The following is a 19,498-nucleotide window of genomic DNA, read 5'->3' on the forward strand; positions in this document are numbered from 1 at the left end:
TGCAATCTTAGTCCTTAAACTATTGCTAAACTGCTGCACAATGTGCACAGTTCTCATAGAGAAACTGTTGATTTTGTTATATAAATGTACCAAGTTCCTGTTGATTGAACTGGTATCTAACCAGGGCAAAAAACTGGATTTAAGCCAATATATTCCATGAACAAAAGAAAATTCAGCCAGTAATTATGCAGTACAGTACATTGCTCAGTCTCAGGGACAGAGAGAAACAATTCTTGATCTCTCTGACACAGAAGTACGAGGGGAAAGAAATTTGATATTACAGTTTTATCACAGGCATGTTCACTCAGAGGTTAATTATACTGAATTAATGAATGTATTTAGGATGAAATCTTAAACACACCTACTTTATAGTAAGGCCCATTGAACACACTGGGGCTTATAAACAGGCAAAGGATTGCAGTGCTCATTTAATGCCCAGGTGGCCCAAAAACAGGAATTATTCCCAGACAAGTATGTATAACATTGCAGCATTTACCATAATTCTTTGGAATTAAATCTCATTTCACAGGAAATTGCTGTCAAGTAAATATGCATAGGGTTATATAGGCCGCATGTCCAAAATAGGAGGAAGTGTGGACAATCATGGGACCTGAAGAGATAATGAGGGGGAAGGACAGGGAGTACAGAAAAGGAAAAACAGCAGGGTACATGCAGTGTGTGCAAATAAATGGAGGATCCCAAACAGCACAGAATTTATAGCCTGTTCTTATTAACATTAATATCACCTTGCACTGATAACAGGAGTTGCCAACTTAAAAAAAAAGATAGCTCTGTTGTGGTCACTTTAAAATGATCTGATGGGTATATAATACAAAAAAAGTCTATTGTGTATGAATTTATAAAATGCTAAGGTTCTGTGTTGGGGTCACTTTTAAAGGGACAGAACTAAGGTCAGTAAGGAGCTGGTGATTTAACTGCAATATCGAATTGATGCAGCGTGTGTGTGTGGTGGGGCTGCATGCATTTTCTTTCCATAGTAGCCATGCAAGGAACTGGTTGATGTACTTTGCTAGAAATTGAAAGAAGTTGATGAAACAAAAGGGCTTAATGCACTGAACTGAAAAGGGCAGTTGTGTTCCTATATAAACTGTGCCTTGCTAGAAATCTTTCCTTCCCTATTTAACTTTGGAATGCCTAAACAACTTTGAACTTGCTACAATCTTTACCAGTAATCTCACCACACCCAGAGTTACCTAGCTACACTGCCAATTGCTAAACTTTCAGGTCTACCTCTCAAAACCACTGTAACACTCACCCCCCACTTTATATAGTAGTGAAACTTGTCAGAGGTGTAACACCAGGGAGGTGTAACTGGAGAGCCAGCATGGTTTGAGCATTGGAGTAGGGCTCTAAAGCCCAGGGTTCGAATCCTGACTTGGCCATGTAAACCCACTGGGTGACCTTGGGCAAGAAGTCACACTCTCTCGGCCTCAGAGGATGGCAATGGCAAGCCTCCTCTGAACAAATCTTGCCAAGAAAACACCATAAGTCAGAAATGACTTGAAGGAAGACAACAAAGAACACTAGGGTTTCCAGAGTGAAAATTGGAGAGGGCTCCTGGTCAGGGTGGACTGGATGGCCGCCTTTTCCAGGCCATGTCCTCCATGTAGGGTTGCCATAATTGTCCACTATTACCAGGGACAAAATGTAGGACAAATTCGAGACCAAACTCTACGACAACTGCAGGACAAAACTCAGCCCAAAATGTAAGACATTTAAGAAAAAGGGAGGACCTTCTGTCCAGGAGGAATTGCAAAGTGTCCTCCATTTTGAGCATGACTAGGAACAGGGTGACCCGATGTCCTCCTTTCCCAGGACACATCCTCCATTTCAACCTCTGTCCAGGAGGATTCCAAAATGTCCTCCATTCTGAGCATAACTAAGGGGGTGTGGATTTACATTTATATTAGCGTGTTTAGCTTTTATTTTAGTAAGGCTCTACATTTGGCGCTATGTTGTTCTCTTTTGCGGTTAGGACATCTAGTCACCCTGAGGGTCAGCCACACATCTCTACTTGGCTGCAAAAACAGAGTTGGGCAAAAAGTCACACTCTCTCAGCCTCAGGGGAAGGCCATGGCACTGGCAAACCTCCTCTGAAGAACAGGGGATTTTTGTGGGTTTTATGTGGCCATGTTCTAGAAGAGTTTACTCCTGACATTTCACCAGCATCTGTGGCTGGCATTTTCAGAGAATGCTGACATGGAAGAGAGTTGAGTATATATATATATATATGTGTGTGTGTGTGTGTGTGTGTATACGTATATGTATGAATATATAGTGTGACCCTGGGTAGGGAAGAGTGACTTCCATGTCAGTCTGTGAATGGTTCTGTTGTAGCCTTTGACTTCACTCCTCTGAAGAAATCTTGCCAAGAAAGCTAGGCACATAACAACAAGAAGCCCCACTGGTTTGTCAGAGTGAAAACCTGAGGTAAAAAGCATGGCTCCTGTAAGGGCTGAGGGGGTTTCAACAGGTGTGGCTCCTGAAACCCGACCCAGCCCTTGACAAGGGCCAGGACTAGGAGCCTTCCCTAGTCTTCACTCAGGAAGGATGTCTGTGGTAAAATGCGGGGGAGCTAGGAGTGTTTCGTTGGGACAGTAGTGCTTGACTGAGGAGGAGAAACGCTTTGTGTATCCGTGTGTTTGTGCTTTTGTGTGGGACGGTGACTCATTCCTGGCCCTCTCTCCTTGGCCCGCTGACCCCTTCTGGGAGGCGGCTTCTCCTCCTCCTCCTCCTCCTCCTCCTCCTCCTCAGCCCTTCCTTCCTTCCTCCTCCTCCTCCTCCTCAGTCAGAAGAGGAGAGGACTGTGCAACGGCCACAAGAGGAAGACTCTCTCAGTCTCAACGGCCGGCCAACTGCCCGCCCGCCCGCCTGCCTGCCCGCCTGCCTTCCCCGTCCATCGCGATGGAAGGCGCCTCCGCTGCCTCCCCCTCCATGGCCCTGAAGCGCATGAGCCCCTTCCAGAGCAAGGAGGCCAGCCCTCCTCCTCGCAGCCCCGCCTTCACCACCAAGAGGGGCTACGACGTCCTCCGATACCCCGCCCTCAACAAGGTACAAGGAGAGAGAGAGAGAGAGAGAGGGCCAGGGGGGAGGGAGAGGGGCTCCTGAGGGAAGAAGCCAAGGCGGGATAGACATGGAGACACTGTATACAGATAGATAGATAGATAGATAGATAGATAGATAGATAGATTGACAGACACCTCCACACACACACAAGCATATATATATATATATATATACACACACACACACACATGCACAAATCTAAACACACACACACATATATGCACACACACAAATACACAAACATATACACATATACATACACATATATACATGCATGCATACATATATATATATACACACACACATACATAAATACATGCAAGCCAGTGTGGCATACTGGTTTGAGTGATGGGCTGTGACCAGGGTTCAAATCCTAGCTCAGCCATGTAAACCCATTGGGTGACCTTGGGCAAGTCACACTCTCTCAGCCTCAGGGGAAGGCAGTGGCAACCCCCCTCTAGTTCACCTTAAGGTTGCCTTAGGGTAAAAAAACCCCTCTGGTTCACCTTAGGGTCACCATAAGTTGGAAACAACTTAAAGGCACACAACAACATACATACCTAAACACACATGCACATACACATACACATACACACAGACATACACACACATATACATGTATGCATATACTCACACACATGTATGTATGTATGTATACACACACAGATACACACACCCCTCACCATGCCTCATTCACTTCAGTTAGGATGGCTTTCCAAGGCGAGTGGATGTGTAAGAGGATCTGTCTCATGCTGAGGTCCTCTCCCACACAATTTCATTCCCTTTTTAATAATAATAATAATAATAATAAAAATAATAATCATGTTCCATGCTCACAGTCTCTCTGTAACTGAGCCGGTTGGCATTTTCCAACTTGGCTCTGCCCCAGCTCTACTTTGCTGTCAGCTGTTGGGGAGGAAGGTGGGAGGGAAAAACAACAACAACAACAACAACATGAAATCTGCACACAAACCAAAAAGGCCTCACATGTTTCTTCTTTCTCTGGGAGTCCCAAGTTGATCGTGTTTGGAAGAAATGTCTTCTTTTATCTTACAGCTTCTCTCTCTGCCCTTTAAACTTACAGATTGCAGGAGGAAATGTATGTGAAACACAGAACGATGTATGTGTGTGTTTGTATGGTGATATCTGTTGTTGTTGTGTGCCTTCAAATCATTTCTGACTTATGGCGACCCTAAGGCGCACCCTATCACAGGGTTTTCTTGCCAAGTTTCTTCAGAGGGGGTTTGACACTGCCATCCTCTGATGCTGAGAGACTGTGCGTTGCCCAAGGTTACGCAGTGTGTTTTCATGGCTGAGCAGGGATTCAAACCCTGCTCTCCAAAATCAGAGTCCAGTGCTCAATACACTACACCACATTGGCTCTGCGTATAATGTATATATGTATATGTGTGTGTGTTTGTATGCACACATGCATACATATGCAGGCATCTACATGCACATATACATACATGTAAACACACACACACACACACACATATAAATAGGGTTGCCAAATGCTCACAAGTCAGCTGGTCCAGCCTGCTGTTGTGGCTGTTTAGCAGAGATCTGATAATGCTGCAATTATCAGGCAAAGCTGCTCCTGGCATAAGTGCATCCAGGGCTAGTTGCAGCAGAACTAATTGTAGTCAAAGGGATGGGAACAGGGGCCAGTTCAGAAATTTGCAATCCCAGACGGGACAGAAGTGTCAATCTTGAGCAATACTTGCGCTGCATGAACCCACCCAGCCTGCTCTCTTAGAGCCACTGATCACAAAGTGACTTGCTCATGGCAATTTGATTTTTTCAGTATGATCAGTGATTGCATCCTCTGTGATCAAGTGGTGTCACCATCTTCCCAGAGCCAGGGCAGACAGCAGAGTATTTAATGGGGTGTTTGTTTAAAGCACAGCCTTGTTTCTCCATAATCTACTTCCCTTCCAAGCAGCCTTTCTTTAGAGCATTGGTTCCCAACCTGTGGGTCGGGACCCCTTTGGGGGTTGAATGACCCTTTCATGGGGGTCGCCTAAGACCACTGGAAAACACCTATTTCATTACAGTTATGAAGTAGCAACGAAAATAATTTCATGGGTTTGGGTCACCACAACATGAGGAACTGTATTAAAGGGTCACGGCATTAGGAAGGTTGGGAACCACTGCTTTAGAGTGGTCTTGGTTTCATCAGCCTATTGGATATGAATAGTCATACTTGGAAGGTAAGCTCCAAACTGAACAAAATACAAAGAGAAAGGATTATATAAAAGATATAGGAAGTAAAAAAGCAGTGTCATTGTTATGCTGGAGTTATCTAACACTAATAAAACACTTAGAACAATCTGATGTAGGATATTAATACTTTAGAAGAGCCAGTGTGGTGCAGTGCTTTGAGACTATGACTCTGGAGAAAGGGTTCAAATCCCTGGTCAGTCGGTGGAAATCCACACATTCTTTCAGCTTCAGTGGAAGTCACGCACTCTCAGCCTCAGAGGAAGGCAGAGGCAAACTTCCTCTGAATAAATCTTGCCAAAATTTGCCAAGAAAAACCCATGATACGGTCACCTTAGGGTTGTCATAAGTTGAAAAAGGTTTGAAGTCACACAACAACAACAACAACAACAACAGTTAAGAAAAGGTAGGTAGCAGCACATGGGCTGCAGAAGGCTGAGTAAAGGAAGAATATACCTCTTCAAATATCTTTTAAAAATCCATTGTTAGGCTGAAATACCTTTGCAAGAACAACCATATTCTCACAAATACATGTACACATCTTTTCATTACAATTTTTTAAATTGTTAATTATCAGTTCTCAGCATTTCCATCCCTTAACTATCAATGTTTGTTGGGGGATTTTTTTTTAAAATCTTCATCAGCTTTCCTACAGACATAAGTGATATAATAGTTTTCTTTTGTATATGATCTTGCACTTCAGTTTGGTAGTGTTTATACCTTGAAGATCAGTTGAGCCATGAAAGAGAGTTTCTGAAGTTGAAAAGTGTGTAACAAGATGGCCAGTGGGATCACTATGTCTTTTAAGGAAAGTCTCCCCAGAAATCGACATCCACTTTTAAAAAGCGTTATGTCATATGATTTCAAAATTAAAAAGAAATTAAAAGGATAGATAGTTTAAACAAGTTAGGCTTTACCCAACTAATTGCTTGTACTTCTGCAAATTTCCTTTGCCCGGGTGGAAGAATGTGGGGCAGATTTTCTTTTATTTTTATTTGTAGAAATTGTTTGACACATCTCAAAAAATGTCAACAAGCAATTCAATTTTGTTAGACACCCACCTAATCTAAAATAAGGATTTATTTTACTTGCCTCTTCTGTTAGTTAGGGAATAAAAGAATACATGTCTAGATTGGGGTGGGCAAAGTGCAGCACTGCAGATGTCGCTGGACTCAAGAATTGTTGGACTGCAACTCCTATCATTCCTTCCCATTGGGTAGGGTGACTGGCAGATGGGACTTGCAGTTCAGCAACATCCAGAGGGAACAGTTTGCATTCTGGATCTGTATTATGTAAATAAGAATGGAAACAGCAATTCTGATGAATATGCCAAAACTGTGTTTTCTGTGTGATAAAGCCTTAAAACTGTTTTGAGTTGAAAAGGCTAGTCATCAGTAGACAATGATAAGAGTGAAAGAAATGAGATAATGATTCTAAAACTGTAGCGAACTTTGGCAGCCTCTTGAAAGTGGGAGGTAGTAATATGATATCTTAGGACGTTTTGCTGAACAAGCACTGGAAATCCGATAAGATAGCATTTAGTAGTTATCATTTTAACTTATGAGTGTTTTTATATGATATGGCATTTTTATATCATATGACATATCCAGTGTAAAGGTATGTCCCTTCCTCCTGTTAACTGATTTTCACATGTTAATCCTTGTAAAGGCTGTATTCCATTATAACAATTCCCATATGGAGTGGGTTTATTATGATATAAATACAAATATTATTAAACCAACACATTTCTGTCTTTCTATTATTAGAGGGGAACTGGCATTGTGCTGCTAAACTATACAGTCGTTCCTCCAGATTCGCTGACTTCCCGTTCATGGTTTTGAATTTCTGTGGATGGGAAGCCAGGAGGGACAAAATGTTCATGTGCCCATGGGAGTGCATGGCCATTAAAAACAATGGGGCTCCAATATTTGCAATTTTTCCGATTTGAGGGGTCAGGAATTGATCCCCCGCAAATCAGAAGGGGGATGACTGTCGTAGTTTAATGTAGTTTTGTGAGAACAGTTATCGTATGGACTGAATATCAACTCTGCAAACCTATAGCTGTTTAACTGGCCCAACTTATCTCCTGTCCCCTCATCAAAAATCCTATGAATTATATAGCCCAAAAAAGGGATCAAGGATCTGGAAAGATTGTTCCATCTGGAAAGTCAGTAGCTCCTAAAGTAGGAGCTTTTTGGTAATTTCTGTCCTTTTTGTAAAAAAAAAGAGTAAGCTTTAATGTGTGCCAATCTGGTGGCAAAGTAAATCCATAGTTGAATTCTGAACAACAACTTTTCCCAGTATGCTATAATATCTGGGGCCAGAATAAATATTAACCAGTGAGAGTACAAACAGGCAATTCAGTGCAGATTGACCATAATAACACCTAATAAAGATGGAGCAGTGGATGCATGCATTTCCCAAACAAGAAATAAGAGTTGGCTGGGGAAATTGTGGAAGTTATCATCCATCCATCCACCCATGAAAATTCCAAGCTTTCCAATAGAGAGATGAAGTACATGGACATGTGAATGTGTGTACTTTATCTTCAGGGAGATTAGAAACTCTCTTTCAGATATTTTCCCCACACAGTAGTTGATCGCATATCTGTTGTTAATTGCTGTTAAGTCAATTTCAACTTATGGCAACCCTATGAATGAGAGACCTCCCAGTTACCCTATCATCAACAGCCCTGCTCAGGTCTTGCAGACTCAGGTCCTTAATACATGTCCTTAATAAAATATCTGTACCTGAATTTAAAGACTAGATCATTTGCTTGCTTTTTAATCTTAAAATCTTAATATATATCAATGGGCTGCCTCTTCTAAGTTCTGTTTTTCTTTGATCATGCTTGATAGCAGGTTGAGAATAAGGAGAAGGTAATCTAACTCTCTAGGTTTTGTCTTCAAGATTGCACCTACGTTTTAAAATAAAAAGATGGAAGATTCAGGTGCCCATACATTATAGAGGGTGCACATGAAAAATCAGAAGGACAGCTACTTTTGTTAGCAGCACACATTTTAAGATGTCACTTGTGTGAATTTACATTCACCTAAAGGTAACTTTTCAGGCCTTGGTTGAACTTGAAGGGGAAGTGTGGCCAAGACTTTTTAAAAAAAAAATCCCAGGTCTAGACAGATTGTCAACATGTAAACTCAACTATTTTAGAGTGGGACCTAATCTCCTTAACTTCTTTGCAAAATAACTATTTGGTAACCTAACTTTACATGTATTCACTAAGCATTTCTTCAGACATGACAGAAGTGTGACCATCAGTAAGTTCTCACTGTGACATTAATAAGAAATCAGAGTTGTACCCATTTAATAAAATATTGTTAGACTGGTACTGTTGCTTCTGTTTTTCTTGGGAGTGGTAATATATATGCTACATATTTTCTGTGTGTGTTGAAAATGGGTTGACAATGCTCATCCTTCTTTGGAGAGAAATACCACAAAGAAAACAGTTATGATATGGGATAGTCTATGTATTTTAATTTCTTCTAATGAATGTGTGAAAGGAAGAAAAATACCCACCCCAACAAACAGCCATATTATCACATAGTCTCTCAGCCATTTTCCTGAATGTAGTAAAAATATATATTTCACTTTGAAATACAGCTTTAGTCCTTTGTTTCAATTGTTAGTTTAGCCTTTCTGTTTTCTCTACTGCAGCTGTGAGCTGTAATAATAATAATAATAATAATAATAATAATAATAATTTATACCCTGTTCTTCAGCCAAAAGGCTATCAGAGTGGCTTACAAATTGTTAATTAGTATACCTAAATATTCCCAGCATAGTTTTTTGTAGGTTTTTCGGGCTATGTGGCCATGTTCTAGAAGAGTTTCTTCCTGACGTTTCGCCAGCATCTGACTTTCTCTGAAGATGCCAGTCACAGATGACGGTGAAACGTCAGGAAGAAACTCTTCTAGAACATGGCCACATAGCCCGAAAAACCTACAAAAAACTATGGATGCCAGCCATGAAAGCCTTCGACTTCATATTCCCAGCATGTGTTTTAATAAGTAGGGTTGCATATGTTCTGCTATTGAGTGACTCTTTAGACTTATGAGTAATCTTTGGGATATACATCTGTTTGAATATCTTAAATAATTTTAATAACCTTATTAAATAATTTCCCCCACTTGAACTAAGGCTGCATCCACACTGCAGAAATAATCCATCTTGACACCATTTTAACTGCTCCAGCTTAATGCTATTGAATTCTGGGTACTGTAGTTTGTTGTGGCACCAGAGGTCTCTGGCAGAGAAGGCTAAATGTCTCACAAAACTACAGTTCCCAGAATTCCATTGCATTGAGCCATGGCAGTTAAAGTGATGTCAACCTGGATTATTTCTGCATTATGCATGCAGCCTAAAACTGACCTACACTGCACTAATGCTGATTTCTGTCCTTCTTCGTAAAAGTCTTAGTTATAAGCGGAGAGTTGAACCACCTGAAGTATGCTTGATTTTCCTTTTCTAAGAACTGCCAGTAGCTGTGGCCTTTCTGACGGTGTTCACTGTTTTGTTATGCTGCCACTGCAAAGTGGAAACCAACAGAGGGTAAAGGTGCTCCTTCTAGCTGCCATAATCTGGTGCTGGTCTGAATAGGACTGTACTCTTTCCTAAGCTGTTCATGCCAGCTTTCCAGCCCCACATGGTGATGTTTGTTTACATGCTGTGTGTCATATGATGACACTTAATGATGATTGTACATCATCAAGTGAATTTTTGTTCCCTTACCATTGGCCAGTATTGTCATGGACTACATTCTTAAAATTATAATAATCTATTTAGTATTTTACAACATCACACTAAGATAGGTCTGTATTGCTATTTCTGTATCAAGGGGTCAGAGCAGACGGGTGGGAAGGAGCTGTCTGAGACCATGATGACTGCACAGCCTGCTTGCCACTACAGGACCCAAGCAATGCTGCCAGGAGCCAAATTATCCTGGTTCCTTTTTGCCTCTTTCTTAAGAATTCTGCTTATGTGTGAGGGACTTTTTTGGATTTTTTATTTGCCTGCTTCCTCAGTCCTAACATTTTTCTAAATTTTATTATGACTGGCCCATTAAAATCAGCTACTGTCAGCACGGTCGATTTTTATATTGCTAAAGGGGATGGGACTTGAGAGCAATTGAATCTATTCCAACTGTGTGACTCTTTAAATCTCCCAATCCAACCCATTCTGTCAGTCCATGCAAGGCAAGCAGGCACCTAGAACATGTTAAAATCAGAGAAATCCTGTAGAGCATATAAAGCCTTCTGAAATTTCCCAAAGAATTAAAAATGTTGAAAGCCAATTATTTTGAGCAAATGTTTCCCACCAACTTTTAGAACCCTTTGATAGTGGAAAGGCGGGATATGTTTAAAAAAAGAAACAAGTACAAAAAATTGTGTTGCATTCCATTGGCTTTTACATTTGTGTTTTGATAGCTTGTTTTACAGTTTGTATTGAACCGTTTTTATATCTGTATTACTCCTTCCTTTAAAAAATTGGAATGCATACATTTGAAGGCTAATTGTCTCTTTTATTTTTTTGATCCTGTGAAGTGCCATGCACATTGATGGTGGTATATAAATAAGTGAATTAGAATAGTTTAATCTAATTAGAAATGTTTATTTTATAAAATATCAATTTGTCAGTCTTCTAGTGCTCTTCAGTGTAGATGAAAGTGGCTCATAGTCAAAAATAAGTGCAATGCCATTTCTAAATAGGTTGTTTGACAACGTTTATTTTTTTCATGTGGATGTTCATTGTAGCAGTATGTTTTCAAAGAAAGGTCCAAGAGAAAAGCAATGAGAAATCCTGGCACTTTGTGACCTGACATGAAGTAACAAGATTTAAAAGTTTAGCTTCAGCCAAAAAGCAGCCGTAAAAATGTCTGTATCCTGTTGATTGAATCATTCAATTTTATTTCAGTACTACAAGGTCAAGAAGAAATAAATGGAAGAAATGCACAGAAGAGCTATATGAAAGGGGGGGGGGGGAATCAATGACACATGTAAGGGAGAACCATACAAAGATTAACCCCAAATCCTGAAGAGTGTGTGTGTGGGGGGGGGGGGGTAGCTGCAATAACAGATATTGGGAAGAATAAATCACCAGAAACAGATGATATTACAATAGAATTTCTACAATCCACATAGACAGAATCAACTCTAATGAGAACCAAACTATGCCAACATATATGGAAAACAAAACAGTGGCCAACAGATTTGTAACAATCAATGTACATCCCAATCCACAAAAAGGAGAATTAAAGGACTGCAGCAACTATAGGACTATGGCATTATTTTCCCTTGCCAATAAAATCACACTCAAATTTCTGCAGCACAGATTCCAATCATATATGGAGACAGAAATCCCAGTGGCGCAAGCAGGGTTCAGAAAATGAAGATGCACTAGGGACCACATTGCAAACATTCGAAGGTTAATGGGTGAACCAAGAAATTTTAAAAGAAAATCAGTATTTGCTTTATAGACTATAGCAAAGCTTTTGACTACATAAATCATGAAAAGCTATGGAGCATACATTTGATAGTCCTGATAAGGAAACTGTAGTTAGGACAAGAGGACACTGTTAGAACAGAATATGAAGAAACAACTGGCAAAGGGGCCAGGCAAGGCTGCATTCTGTCACCCTGTTCACTCAACTTATACACAGAAAATATAAGAAGAACAAGGTTAGATTCAGAAGTAGGAGTGAAGATAGGAGGAAGGAAGGTCAACAGTTGTAAGATATGCGGATGATACCATACTACTATAGGAAAACATCATAAACTTGGAGCAATTACTAAAGGAGGTAAAAGAAGAAAGTGCAAAGGCAGGCTTACTAATAAATATAAAACAAAGAAACAAAAATAATGACTGTGGAGGACCCACACAAGTTCATCATGGATAATGAGAAAATTGAAATAGTTAAAGAGCTGACATATCTTGGATCAAACACTGATAAAAACAGTGACTGCAGTCAGGAAATCAGAAGAAGATTAAGAATAGGGAGGGCAGCTATGAAAGAACTAGAAAAGATCCTAAAGTGTAAAGATATCCAGCTGAGCACGAAAGATAGAATCATACAAGCCATGGTATTTCTATTCAACATATATAGAGTGAGAGCTGAACAATGAAGAAAGGTGATAGGAAGAAAATCAACACATTTGAGATGTGATGCTGGACGAGAGTGCTAAGGACACCATGGATGGCTAAAAAGACAAATGAGTTCTTAAACAGATCATGCTTGAACTTTCCCTGGAAGCCAAGGAGATGAAACTGAGGTTCTTGTACCTTGCCCACACATAAGAAGACATGGCTCATTGGAAAAGACAATAATGCTGGGGGAAATGGAAGGCCACAGAAAGAGATGAAGACCACATGCCAGATGGATAGACTCAGTTAGGGGCCTGAATTTAAGGACCTAAGCAGAGCAGTTGAAGACTGGGGCGGGCGGGCTTGGAGATGCCTCATCCACAGGATGGCCATGAATTAGGGGCGACTCAAAGGCAGTTAATAACAAAATTTCAGTTGTATAGGTTTCTAATATAGAGGATGTCAACCTCTTGCAAATACGTATATATTACAGCGTGTAGAGAAATAAACTAGATGTTCAGCTGTTTAACATGAAAAATCCATTAATATTTTGTTGACTTTTCAGTTATTTATTTATTTAATTTATTTATTTTATTTTTATCCCACCTTTCTCCCAAAATGGGACCCAGTTAGTTCCCTGTGTGTCATGGATTTATTGTCAGATGTAGTCTTCCTGTGCTAATGTGGCTTAATCACTAAAATGTGGGACTGAAACTGGGACAGCCCACTTCCAAATCCCTTTTGTGCCATAAAACTCATTGCTCAATCTCTGGATAATTATTGTTGTTCTAGTAACAACATTGAGGATGTATAACACTTTGAGCTTTTTGGAAGAAGAGAATAATATGAATAATTGATCTGTGAAATGGCTCAAGCAGGGTTTTGATTGTTGAGTTTTCTGTTTGTTTGTTTGTTTGTTTTGGTCTTCTGCTTTTTACTACCTGGTATGTAACAAAACTGAAGTTCTGGGTGCTTCTGCCATTGAAATGAGAGAAAATGTATATATCAAATTACTTCTTGCAGGGACTAATGATTAAAAATGTGTGGTTTTTTCTCAACTTCTAATTAGGCGATATGAAAAGCAAAGGTAGTTATAAATACAAAATAATGTCAATAAAATTACTAGGCCAAGTCAAGGTCACAAAAAGTATTTTCGTTTCCACAGAAATATTCATCAAGCAAGATAATAACTCCATGACTTGACTGTCATCAGTTTTCCCCAGCATCATCTACTGTCTGAATAGGAGTATTAGAGTAACCACATGCCTGAGATTTCATGTCCAAAATCTGACACCTAGGGAAGATCCCTTGTGATCCCACACATAGGAAGGCAGTGGTAAGGTTAAAATGTTTAATGTAACAAAGGGCAGCCCCTGATGATGTCATTAAGCATGAAATATCAACTACAGTTACACAGAGGGTATAATTCAGAAAATAAAACAAAACACCAAGTAAAAAGTATCTAAACACACACTATTCAAGGCAGTACTCTGACCCTGAGAGCTGAAAAAGAGAACCCAGGTCCTGAGACTGAAGGCCAGGCCCAGAGGTCAGAGAATCTTTTAGTGAGTAGCCTTTTGCAGTTGGCATGTACTCCTTCACTGAAGGAATGGGGAAGTAGGATCATGCCAATAGGTGTGCCCTCTGATTTTAATAAGCTTATCTGAAGATTTCTGGTTTATTGCCATCTGGTCAACCTCATCTTGCATTGTCCCCATGAATGGGAGACCTCCAAGTCACTCTGTCATCAACAGTCCTGCTCAGCTCTTGCAAACTCAGGGATTTTTCATTCAGTCTATCCACCTGTAATGTGGTCTTCCTCTTTTCCTACTGCCTTCTACCATAGCAGTTTGAATACAGCCTCTCAACATTGAGAGGAGGGATAATTTACAGTAGTGAGCACCTAAGTGACAGCTAAGAGCTGTATCAAAATTATAGAAAGAATAGAGTCACTTCAGGAGCCTGAAAGCTGTTTTGAGATGCAGCCATGTGAAATGTAGGTCAGCCTGCAGTCACATGAACACATTCCTGTCCACCCTGGTAATATTGTTTTAAATTTTATCAATAAACAAATGAGAACAAAGAAGGATTATTTCATATTTAGTGTTGTTCTCAAAACTAGCAGACAGTAACCCCAACTCATCTAGTTTTGTGTCATTTTGAATACTCCCACATTCCACTTCTTCCTACCTATGAAAGCCATTGTGTGTTTGTTAAATTTTACTAACTTGTAATGCATAGTAGGAGCAAGCCTAGAAGCAGCATTATTATTTTTGATTTGTAGGTCTCATTTGACTGTTTTGTTCATCATAGCAGCAGCCCTATTCCTGTTTTACAGATACAGATCAGAAACTGAGAGAATATTATGAACCACAACCATTTAAAGTGTTTATTGCTAAGGTGGAATTTCACTCATGGTTCTCAAGCAGTATTAGCTTCCATAATTTAAGCACTCATTTTGAGACAAATGAATTCACATCCAGACCTCTAGACCTAGGGCAGGAAAGTGGAAAATTTATTTTTCTGATTTTTCTGTTCAAATTGAACTAGGCTGTTTCCTTCAAGGAGAACAAAACAGAAAGAGATGATGATTTGCATCTTTTGATGAAAGGAGTAAGATTGATTGATTGATTGAATTTATACCCCATCTTTCTTCCAGGATGGGATCCAAGGTCTCTAAAGTCAATTCAGAGAATAGTATGTGCACTTGAAAGGAAGGTGGCAGTAACATTTTTTCATGCCATTTTTGAACAACACTCTGCAGTGTTGACTTTTATGCAGGACTGCTGAAAAACCCATTCCATCAATGGGGTTCATCATATTGCAAATACCACAAATACATCTTAAAACTCTGCATCATTCAGCTTCAGATTTCTAGACCCAACTTTATGTTGTAGCCTTTATAAGCCAATTTAAAGGAATTTCAAAAGGTGTTTGGGCCTGGCCAATAAAACAAAATATACTTCTTACATATGTAAAGGTTTGATCTACTGGGTAAGAGGTTAAACTTTTGGTGATGCTTTTGATATCTGTTCAGTACTTTGTGTCCTAGTACAAGAAGGTGTACTGAGACAATGCTGTTAAGTAAGGTTTTAATCTGATCTCAAAGAACAAATGACATATCCAATTAGTATCCTTGTCCCAAATTAGAAATGCTGCACGATTGAAATACTCTGTTAGTTCCTTATTTGTCTGTTAATCTCTGCTCTAATTTTAAAACGTTGGAAAAGGAGTTCATGTTTGCCCTGATCTTCCTCTAATTGCTGTGTGCTGAATCTGTTAAGTACTGTAGAAGGGTTTACAATACTTCCAAACGCAGCAGAAAATGGGATGGAGACAAATAATAATAATAAAATCTTGTTGTGGCCCGGTGCTGACTTCATGCACAGTCATGGTTTGCTAGAAATGGTTTAGCCCTATTCATAACTTTGGCCCTATTCATAACTCAGAATGCACGGGAACACTGTAATTCAGATTGACCCAAAAAGCATGTGCAAGGAGATGTCACAAATGCCTATTTGAATAACCCATGTAGAAAGGTGAGAAGATAGAACGGTAAGGAAACATGTTTAACCATGGTTTTGGTCAGGACAGAAATAACCTTGGTTTCACTTGCAATTTACAATGAATTCTCCATTATATTTAGGGATTTAGGAATAATGCTTAACAAAGGCCCCATTCCCACTCACCCATTTGCCCTGGATAGAATTGAGCAGATCCGGTTGCCCCCAGATCGAATCTGACCGGAAACAAGTTCGTACTACCTTTTACCTCAATCGGGGCAATTTACCCCTCTGAAGTTCACATTTGCGGTACCGGTTTAAAATGGAGCCTCTTCTGTTGTCAATCAAATTCACTTCTGCTTTCATCAGAGGTGATGTATCCTACAGCCATTGGCCAAACAAATGGGTGCTTTCCCCCACCTTTAAAAAAAAAACTGGCGGCAGTGTATGCATATTCTGTCAAATTGTCAAATTTAAAAACAGATGTATGTGTGTGTTCTGTGTATTTGGGTCATTACAGATTATGGCAACCCTAAAAGGAGCCCATCCTGGGTTTTTCTTGGCAAGAATAGTTCCGAGGAGATTTGCCATTGCCTTTCCCCTGAGGCTGAGAGAGTGTGACTCCCCCAAAGTCATGGGTTTCTGCAGCCTTCCAGCCTCTAGCTTCCCCTTCCCTTCCAGCCCAATGCTACTTCCGAAGCCCTTGCCTCCCCCTCATGCCATCCTCTTCCCGTCATAATAATAATAATAATAATAATAATAATAATAATAATAATAATTCCTCACCCAGAATGCAATCTTTGCATCCTCTTGCTTTGCTTTCCCTGTGGCTGCAACCCCAGAATGCCTTTACCTATGTAGCAAAGGCATTCACATATTGTATCAATTTGCCAAATTGAAAGGGAAACATTTGTAACATTTGCATTATAGTATTCAGATATTACACACAAAAATAATTTTTAAAAAATCCTCTTGCAAAGTGAGGTGCCATGCCGGCAGCAAGCAGAAAGAGAAATATAGCACAGCAGACACAGAATGTATCAACCTGTAGAACTATTCACATAGTCTGTCAAAAATAAAAATTCCCAAAAAATAGAGAGAGAAAAAAAGCTCTATGCGAGAGGGGAGGCATGTTCTGCCCTCTGCCCTCCCTCTGACTTAATCCCTCCCCTGAAATTGACCCTTCGTCCTGCTCCTTCCTCCTCCTCCTCCTCCGCCCCAATTCTGCCCTTCATGGCATCCTTCGTCCTACTCCTTCCTCCTCCCCCTCCTTCGCCCCGATTCTGCCCTTTGTGGCACCCTTCGGCCTGCTCCTTCCTCCTCCTTCATCCCGATTCTGCCCTTTGTGGCACCCTTCATCCTGCTCCTTCCTCCTCCTCCTCCTTCACCCCGATTCTGCCCTTCGTGGCACCCTTCGTCCTGCTCCTTCCTCCTCCTCCTTCACCCCATTCTGCCCTTTGTGGCACCCTTCGTCCTGCTCCCTCCTCCTCCTCCGCCCCAATTCTGCCTCTCATTTCACCCTTCCTCCTGCTCCTTCCTCCTCCGCCTTCGCCTCAATTCTGCCCTTCATGGCACCCTTCATCCTGCTCCCTCCTCCTCCTCCTCCTCCTCCTCCTCCTCCACCCCGATGAAAGGGATGCATGTTCTGCCCTCTGCCCTCCCTCTAACATAATCCCTCCTCTGAACTTGACTCGATCATGACTGGGGCCGTTCATATTTGCTGGGATCCAGTTTTCCTCAAAAGATACAGGTAAAACTCTGCTTTCGAAAGACCCGCGCCAAGGGGTATTTGCCCCTCAACGGGTGTGCAAACCTCGAATTCAGGTGTTAAAGAATCGGGGCCAATATGAACTTCCCGCTTTTAATCCGGTTTCTGAACCGGGGTAAAAGGTAGTCCGGATGGCCCCAAAGTTTATCATTCTGTATTACAGAGGCCAGGATCTTTCACTCTCTAGATAATTTAGCCTAAAATTCCCATAAGTTTCAGATAGCATGTCCAGTAGTAAGGGCCTCTTGGAATTGTAGTCCAAAAATCTGACAGGCCAAAGATTCTAAATATCTGGCATAACTACCAGGTGGATGACATGAATGATAAAGCTCGGTTTTGGAATGAAAATATCATCATTCTGCCTAAGTACAAAGTGTGATCATGCAAATCTGTGTACTACATCCATTATACAGGCAACTCCAAGTAGTACATCTATAATTGTTACTCTGCATGCCACATATCTTTATTAGGTGCCTGGAAATTAATGACATAGATTTTCTTATAGATATTTCTGAAATCAACTGTTGATGTATTCATACATTTAACCAAACAAATGTCAGCACCCACCTCAATTACAGTATCCCAAATAACAGAGCAATGAAATAACACTAACAAAACTCCTTATATACTTACAAAACTATATTAAAAGCTTGGATTTATATTACAGAATGCCAAGCTTTTTTGGTATATGGGATAATATAATATTATATTATTGCTGTTCACAATCCTTCAAAAAGTCCTGCATATACCAAAAACTCTTGGGTTTGTGTAATGTATATCCAAGCTTGTTAGTGTTATTCCTTTGCGCTGTTATTTGGGATATTTATAGGGTTGTCATAATTCTCTTCCACAAAACCAGGACAAAGGTATAAAGGACTGGATTGGGTGGATTGTCAACAAAAAACAACTCCCCCACATTTTTAATCAATATTTTACTGCATATTTCAGTAGTTGTTTATTTATATAGTGCAACCAATTTACATGGTGCTTTACAAGTACAACAATAAAAAACAGTGGGCCCTGTCAATGGCAGGTTCTTGCGAAGGAGGAAACTGAGCAAGGAAAAAGAAACAGAGACATTCTAAAAGCAGCTCAAAAGTAGAAAAAATTGGGATTAATCAGGTTTGCTCCAGCCAAATTAGGACAGTTAGAGGGCATGAAATCATCAGTTGCTTTTTTAACCTCATCCTCAAATTTGCTTTACTTGCTGGTATATAGCTAAATGATAGTGGTTTCATGTCCCAAACATTCAGCATATTTGTTTTTATGGGCATTATGCATGTGTGTATGTAATTTTTTCCTTTGCTAACAATAACATGTTCCCATGCTGAACTCTATACACTTTGTGGTTGTTATCTGCCCTCAAGTCAACTGTGACTCATGGCAACCCTGTGGATGAGACACCTCCCAGAACCCCTATCTTCAACTTCTCTGCTTAGTTTCTGTAGGCCCATACCTGTGTCCCCCCTGATTGAGCCCATCCATCTGGTGTATAGTCTTCCTTTCCTTCTACCCTCCACCTTTCCTAGCATTATTGTCTTTTCCAGTGATCCATGCTTTCTCATTATATGGCCAAACTATGGCCGGTTACAGACTGGCACTTGGGACGTCCGCAGGACGTCCCATTTTAAAAAGGGGGCGTTTAGAAGAGACGTACAATCTGTCCGTACAATATGGCGCCGGCCGTTCCACACAGCCGGCACCATCTTTACGTATCAGACGCTGTGCATCCGAACGTGTCGCGGTGCTAATGACATCGCGAGTGCGCCAGCGGCGCCTTGCGACATCATTAGGGCGCCGCAGAAAGAAGCTCCATTTTGGA

The 19,498-nt window shown here is 40.5% G+C and overlaps 1 protein-coding gene across 2 annotated transcripts in view; it reads left to right on the plus strand.

Annotated features, from left to right (window-relative positions):
* Positions 1–2,896: 2,896 nt before the first annotated feature.
* The window catches only part of ME1 (malic enzyme 1), a 161,564-nt gene continuing 144,962 nt past the window's right edge, over positions 2,897–19,498 (plus strand). For both annotated transcript variants that reach the window (XM_089530833.1, XM_089530832.1), the window contains exon 1: positions 2,897–3,072. In XM_089530833.1, coding sequence (XP_089386959.1) covers positions 2,926–3,072 — 147 coding nt within the window. In that variant the 5' untranslated portion in view covers positions 2,897–2,925. The remainder of the gene's footprint in view (positions 3,073–19,498) is intronic.

Source organism: Sceloporus occidentalis, unplaced genomic scaffold, assembly GCF_023333645.1.
Source record: "Sceloporus occidentalis isolate IW3139 unplaced genomic scaffold, rSceOcc1.0.p SCAF_6, whole genome shotgun sequence".
Classification (NCBI taxonomy): domain Eukaryota; kingdom Metazoa; phylum Chordata; class Lepidosauria; order Squamata; family Phrynosomatidae; genus Sceloporus; species Sceloporus occidentalis.